Source organism: Monopterus albus, unplaced genomic scaffold (assembly GCF_001952655.1).
Source record: "Monopterus albus unplaced genomic scaffold, M_albus_1.0 scaffold199.1, whole genome shotgun sequence".
Classification (NCBI taxonomy): domain Eukaryota; kingdom Metazoa; phylum Chordata; class Actinopteri; order Synbranchiformes; family Synbranchidae; genus Monopterus; species Monopterus albus.
The window spans coordinates 487027-493642 of NW_018128079.1; the positions used below are offsets into that span (position 1 = coordinate 487027).

The 6616-nt window shown below is 41.3% G+C and overlaps 1 protein-coding gene across 1 annotated transcript in view; it reads left to right on the forward strand.

Annotated features, from left to right (window-relative positions):
• The first annotated feature begins 4652 nt into the window (after nucleotides 1-4652).
• LOC109970472 (protein ABHD15) overlaps nucleotides 4653-6616 on the forward strand; it is a 4125-nt gene continuing 2161 nt past the window's right edge. The window contains exons 1-3 of the mRNA XM_020618039.1: nucleotides 4653-5402; nucleotides 5750-5979; nucleotides 6090-6183. Of these exons, the coding sequence (XP_020473695.1) occupies nucleotides 4653-5402; nucleotides 5750-5979; nucleotides 6090-6183 (1074 nt within the window). The remainder of the gene's footprint in view (nucleotides 5403-5749; nucleotides 5980-6089; nucleotides 6184-6616) is intronic.

Below are 6616 nucleotides of genomic sequence, written 5' to 3' on the forward strand. Positions count from 1 at the left end.
GGGGCTGTGACCCCCAAACTGGGAGAGTGGCTCCAACAGATCCCAGGAACAACATCTGAGATCTCTGTCCAGAAGAGTGCAGTCCTAGGAACAGCTAAGATACTGCGCAGGACCCTCAAGCTCCCAGGCCTCTTGAAGGAGCTTGAAGGAAGGAATAAGACCGCTCCAAAGTGGGGGGCGAGTGGGGAATTATGTATATATATATATATACTGCCAAACACACACCAACATTATACTTTATAATCTCTTTACCTGCTATCTTGCCAATGTCAGTGCTGACAGATCTGATCAGATTGGAGTTTGGGACTGTGTTTCCCATTTCCACCCAGTTACTGTGACTGTAGAAATCCTTCAGATTTTAAAGGTAGACAAACATTTGCAACAAGTTCATCACAGCATCCAACTCTTCTTGTAAAACTCTTCAGCAAGAATTCAATTTATTTCATGCTACCAAAACATAATTGGCTGTATAAAATACTATAGTAGAAATAAAGCCAACACCAGAAAGTGGCCTACCTGTAATGTGTGCATTACTTTTGCCAGGTTTTTTCTGGCAGCCTCAAAGTTCTGCTGGTTGATGCTGTCACTCACAACTGATAATCCTTCTGTGATGAGTTGTCTTCCCCCACTAAAATTCTCATTGTCAAAGTGGTGGCTTGAGCTGAAGACATGAACTATATCTGTTTCTGCATTCCAGCGTGTGATCCTGGAGATTGTGCTGCTAAAACGCTTGGATGATTTTAAATCCCCACAGGCACCAGCAACAGACTCAGCAGAAAGCTGTGGCTACACACACACACACACACGTTTATTACACTGTCAAGTCAATAAATTAACAATAATAATACAGGCAGTTATGATTTGAACTAAAAAGTCATAATTTGGTTGATTTAAATTCTTACAGGAAAAGTGAAGTCTTTGCCATTAGCCAGGGCCAGAGTGCGGCACACGTGCACAGTGACATTTAAGATCGCACTCTCAGTGATGCGCTGATGAGTCCAGGAGCTGACCTGAAAAAAATTTATCCCAAAGCCATGGGCTCCTGTCTGCAGAAGCAGAAGAGTCAACACTGCCAACGAAGACATCACTGTAGAACCTGTTTGACAGACAGTGGCAGAAAAATTAAAATCACAGATGATTTTGCAGAGATGGCCTGACATGACACTTCTTTCTTGACCTGGTCAACAGCTGTTTGGAAAAATTATTCAAAGCTTATTTAGGGGCTATCAGCCTTAATTAATTTATTTTTTTTCTTGCTTGTTTGTTCTTCTTTTGTTTAAACTTCCATTTAAAACAATGTGGGAAGGCAACCACTAAGGAGAGATGAGCCATGATTCAGGAAGAAGTACAGAACCTGGAGGAAGAGGGACAAAAAAACAAGGACTGTGAAACTAGTGTCCCAGGAAACTTGGACCAGATAAGACCTCCCTGAGAGGACAATCACATGGGCAGATTTATGAGATGAGAACCATTTTGCATCTCTTTCCTGCTGTGCACACACCCTGTCAGGTTGCAAAGCAGCATTAGCCCAAGGAAAATATATTAGCCCTCTACTATAGAGGGGGATGACCAAAGGTCCCATGCTCTACCAAAACTGCTGTGGTGTTTTAACATGCACCTTAGACTACTGAGCTGCAAGACACCCATAATGCCACAGTTTAAATACACAACATTTGTCAACTCATTTCACTTAATTATGAAATAATTGTTGGTGACCTTAAGAAAAGCTTTATGTTTTCAATTATTTTTCCTCTGGCTTTTGCATATACTGAATGTTCTGTGAGAAAATTCATAAATGTCTTTTAGACGTCATCTCAACATTCCTTACAAGGATGTTAGGTGCTCTGGGTAAAACCAAAACAAATGCTGCAGACAGATAACACAGCCTTATATAATGGCAAATGGTCTTATACTTGTATAGCACTTTTCTATGTATTGTAGCACAGTCAAAGTGCTATCACACTATTTACCCATCCACACTCCCAAACACTCACACATTCATGCATCTGTGTCATCACTGGGAGTAACTTGGGGTTCAGTGTCTTGCTCAAGGACACTGATATGTGGACTGGAGAAGCAGGGAATTGAACTGCCAAGCTTCTGGTTAGTTGAAAACCTGCTCTACCTCCTGAGCCACTGCTGCCCCAACATGGAAATTTAGTGGTTTGTTAAAAGGCAAGCCACAGAGAGCTTTTCCAAGTCATGCTGAATTCTTTCATTTTCATTTCTTTTATGATGGGTTTTACAAGAAACCTGTTTTTTCAGTTGGAGTTGGCTACCTGTCAGCAGCAGATGATGGTATTGGTGTTATGGTAAAGAGGCTGCCAACATCCCCATTTCAAGTTGCCTGTATGTTTACAATTTAAACCATAGCTTCTCTCTTGTGTTTGTGTAGATCAGAATCAGAACCGGCTTTATTGGCCGGGTGTGGTGGACAAAAGGAATTTGGCTCCAGTACAGTGGCCGTCAATGTGCACATACGTTCTTTCATAATGCAAACAGTAAACAAGTCTGAGAGAACTGAGAGAACAAAAAACAAAAAGGATATGCAAATAAGCAAAAGGAATTTGCATTAGGAAAACAAAAAACTAAGTACTTATAAATATAAAATATATGTGTCTATACACATGGTTTAGATGGACTTTTCAGATACAGAAGTATATTTTCAGGGTACTGCACTGAGGCTTGTCATTCTAGAAACACTAGAAATTTGTCTCCACATTCATTTGCAGGAGTTTGGAGTTGTGATTCCATATATTTGTTGTGGTCCAATAGGCAACCTAAATAGAAACTGTCAGGCTCTAGCGCACAAACTCTGACACTAGACTTGACACTGAAACATCTTGTGACCTTTTAAATCAACACTATTTACATATTATTTATCTGTTCACATTTTTTGAAGCAGAATATTTCTGTTGGTATTATAACTTGTCTGTCTAACAGATCCTGAATGATGCTAGATGTTTTTAAGGACTGTTACCTACATCAGTGTTTGAGACCAATTAAAATATTATAACAATATACTGATGAATGTTTTATTTCTTAAATAAATACATGCATCTATTCTTTTGGACAGATTTTTAGCTATTGTTTGTATGAGTGTTGTGGTAAAGACATGTAATGAAGCAGATATTTTAGAGCTACACAATAAATGTTAATCAAAGATAACAATAATGTTAAAGCCATATACTGTGAACCTCACCTGCAAAAATAAATAATAAAAACATTTTAAAAAGCTTTTTGCATACTTGGTAACACAGAGACCAACACTGACATAAAATACAACTGATAAGATTTTACAGTAGTATTCATCTACTACATCAGCACACAGTACTTCATGTAAAGCACTTGATTTGTGATCATCTACAAATGCTAGATCAGTGTTCTCTCCATATGCTTCCTACTGTTTATTTATATTGTGTCCTGTGTTATTCCTGCCTAAAGACTTAAAATTCATCTTAACTCTATGAACTCACACTTTGTCTTGTACATGGCAGAATTCTAAACTAACAAACACTTTTTGGTACATGTTTTTTAATTATTTTCTGTGTTACAAACTATGGTACTTTTAGACAATAATAAATTATAATGTGTTAAATGTGGGTCATATGCTCTGCATAATGTAACAAAAAACCGTTCCTCTACGTATCAGACATTATTTTGCATGTGAAAGCAGGCGAGCGAATTCTTTTGGCAATATAGTGTATATTGATGCCTGTAGTGCACGCATGCTGTGAGTGGACTGTAAACTGAAGTAGAAAACATCTTGTGTCCAGTATTTAAACCTTTGAAATGAACATGATCTATATTCATGGATTTTATAGATTCTGGGCAAGTGGTACAGAGCCGGGGAATGAGATCCAACACAGATCCCTGCCCGGAAGTGAATCAGGGTCGCTGTAGTTAACGGTTAGTGCTCCAACCCTTACGTAACCAGGATGCCCTCAGTGCCCAGTATTACACTACACACAGTTCAGTTTACAAGTGGAAGGCTGATGATGTATGGCCCTGCTCAACTCGGTGTGATTGTACTGAACTATTCAACTGTCATTAGGAGTTTTTATTATTATATTCCCTGACCTTGTCCTCTTTTATACAACTTGAAATGAGGGGGAGCATGTAATACTACCATAAGACCGTGCTATACAGATCGAGCTACTGTACTGTGCTAACATTAAAAAGTATTCAAAGATAAACTGGGGTAAGAAGGCTAAACAATGACAGATATGGAACAAGGTTAAAGATAATTATGATAATATTAACGGGACAGGTTATGTGGCCTGTGTTTGCTCAGGTTTCTGTTATTAATTAACATAACAGGTTATGTGGCCCGTGTTTGCTCAGTTTCTATCTGTGCTTGTGTTGCAGTAAATGACTTATGGAGAGAGGAGAAAGGGCTGGTTGTGGAGGATCGGCAGGAGTTGAAAGAAAACAATTTATAGGACCTAGTCTGTCCTTAGGTTCTTTTTTCTTGTTCCTTTAGTTTTTTTGTCTTGTCTTGTGTAGAGAGTTCTTTTACACACACTGGGGAAAACATGACTATTCTTTGACAACTTTGTAAAATATGGGGGTCAGAGGTTACTGAGAAATCACAGCAAAGCTCAGAAAACACATTGGATTTTACACTGAACTACAGTCTTTTGTATTTACCAATGGCTCCACCTGTATGGGACTGTTTGTTCGCTTTGCTCCCATCCCTGTTCCTTTTCCTGTCGTGTCTGGCTCGCCGCTGGCCCACTGTGCGTTGCTGGACAAGGCTGGCTGTCAGTGCTGCAAGCTGGGGACTCTGGCTCATTACTTGCCTGATTCTGGAGCTGCCACTGGACAAACACTCAAGAACATGGATTAAGGAGGCCGGATCACCGGGGACTGGTTTATTGTCTGGGTTGGTTCAGACCTCAGGTGAACCACAACTTGTTTGCAAACCCACTGCACTGGCCAAATATCTGCTCCAGCACTGTGGCTCTCTGGCCAAGCCGAGACTGGCCGCCTGGCCCAGGGGAGACCCCCATCTTCAGACTCTGTCCAGTTTGGTGTGTGGACAACCTAGCAACACCTTACAGTTCACCAGAGATCACCTGTTATTAAGAGATGGGGGAATTGTAGCTCTGGACTGGGCTGTGGGGACAAGACTGGGAGAGACGGACAGGTGGAGAAAGTGGGAGGGGAGGAAGGAGCATCAGTCAGCGGGTAAGGTGCTAGGCTGCTTTACCTTGACACCTCCTATCCTGCTCCTCATTCCTCAGTTCTGGGGAGGGATGACCTCCCACTTGAAAGCGCTGTGCCATCAAGCCACGCGTCAGGGCTTTTATGTGGTGGTGTTTCACCCCCGAGGCACAGCAGGGTGCCCACTGACCACAGCACGGCTCACTGAGTTTGGGGACCCAGCAGATCTTGAGCAGGTATAGAAGGAAAATTTTCTTGCAAGTCACAAATGATGGAAATGCCTTTTTTTTTTTAAATCATGGTATGTTTAGAGGAAACTAAAAATTTGTTTTGCTGAATAATTGTTGGACAGAAAATGAATAGCTAACAATTTTAATTAATCATGTTCAGTCATTTATTTAGCATAAACACCCCTAAAACGTTTTACCTTCTTTTCTTCAAATGTGACAGTTTTCTGCTTTCGTATGTTTTTAAAAATGCCACTTTGCTTAAAAATGCCACTTTGCTCTGTGGTCCCTTGAGTCAGTGTGTTTTGTTTTTTAAATCTGGCGGTGATGATGTCTTTGATTTCACCCAATTTTAGGCCGTGGCTTACATCCACAGCCGCCACCCATCCTCTGTGCTGGTTGCAGTGAGTGAGGGTTCAGGCTCAGGGGTCCTTCTTTCCTACTTGGGGGAGTGTGGATCAGGTACATACCTGACTGCAGCTGCAGCCATCTCACCTGTGCTTCTGGGCCAGCTGTGGTTTGAAACTGCCATGCCTCCAGTTTATCGCTGGGGGGCGCTATTTCACAGAAAACTGCAGCTTAATAGGTGAGAAAGCACAACATCAACATGTATTAACAGCAGTTGTAGCACTTTCATGAATGCAATATTAACACAATCATTCAAACTTTATTTCATATATATTTCTCCCGTGTAAGATATGCAAGCTCCTTCAGAGCAGTCCTGGATGTGGATCAGGCCCTCAGCTGTTCCTCCCTAAGAGACTTTGAGCAAACTCTTTTCTGCTCTTCAGCCCAGCATCAGCAGAGAGCTTCTAGGCCTCCAGTAAGGGGGCTTACCCAGCAACCCACTGGTGCCGTTTGACCCGTGGACCAGCCGAACTTTGTGGGACGACCGGTCCATTTCCTGAGTAATGTCCCGGACTGACAGCGGTAATCCTGTGCTAGGCTGTCTATGCTCAGGCTGTTAAATGCTTAGTCATTCTCATGAGTTCTGCAGGCTGCATATAGGCCAAGGACAACTAAATAGAGACAGTTTACAGGCAGGAGGTTATTGCTATTATTATGATATGTGTAACTGTAATGGTAATCATAATATTTTCTTATGTGTAATGTCATGTCAAAATGTTCTTAGATACACATCACTAATCAACAGCCACACACCTTGACTTTCTTCATGTTTTGACTATTGTTATGGTCAGCTGCAAAGCTGGCATATCAGGTGA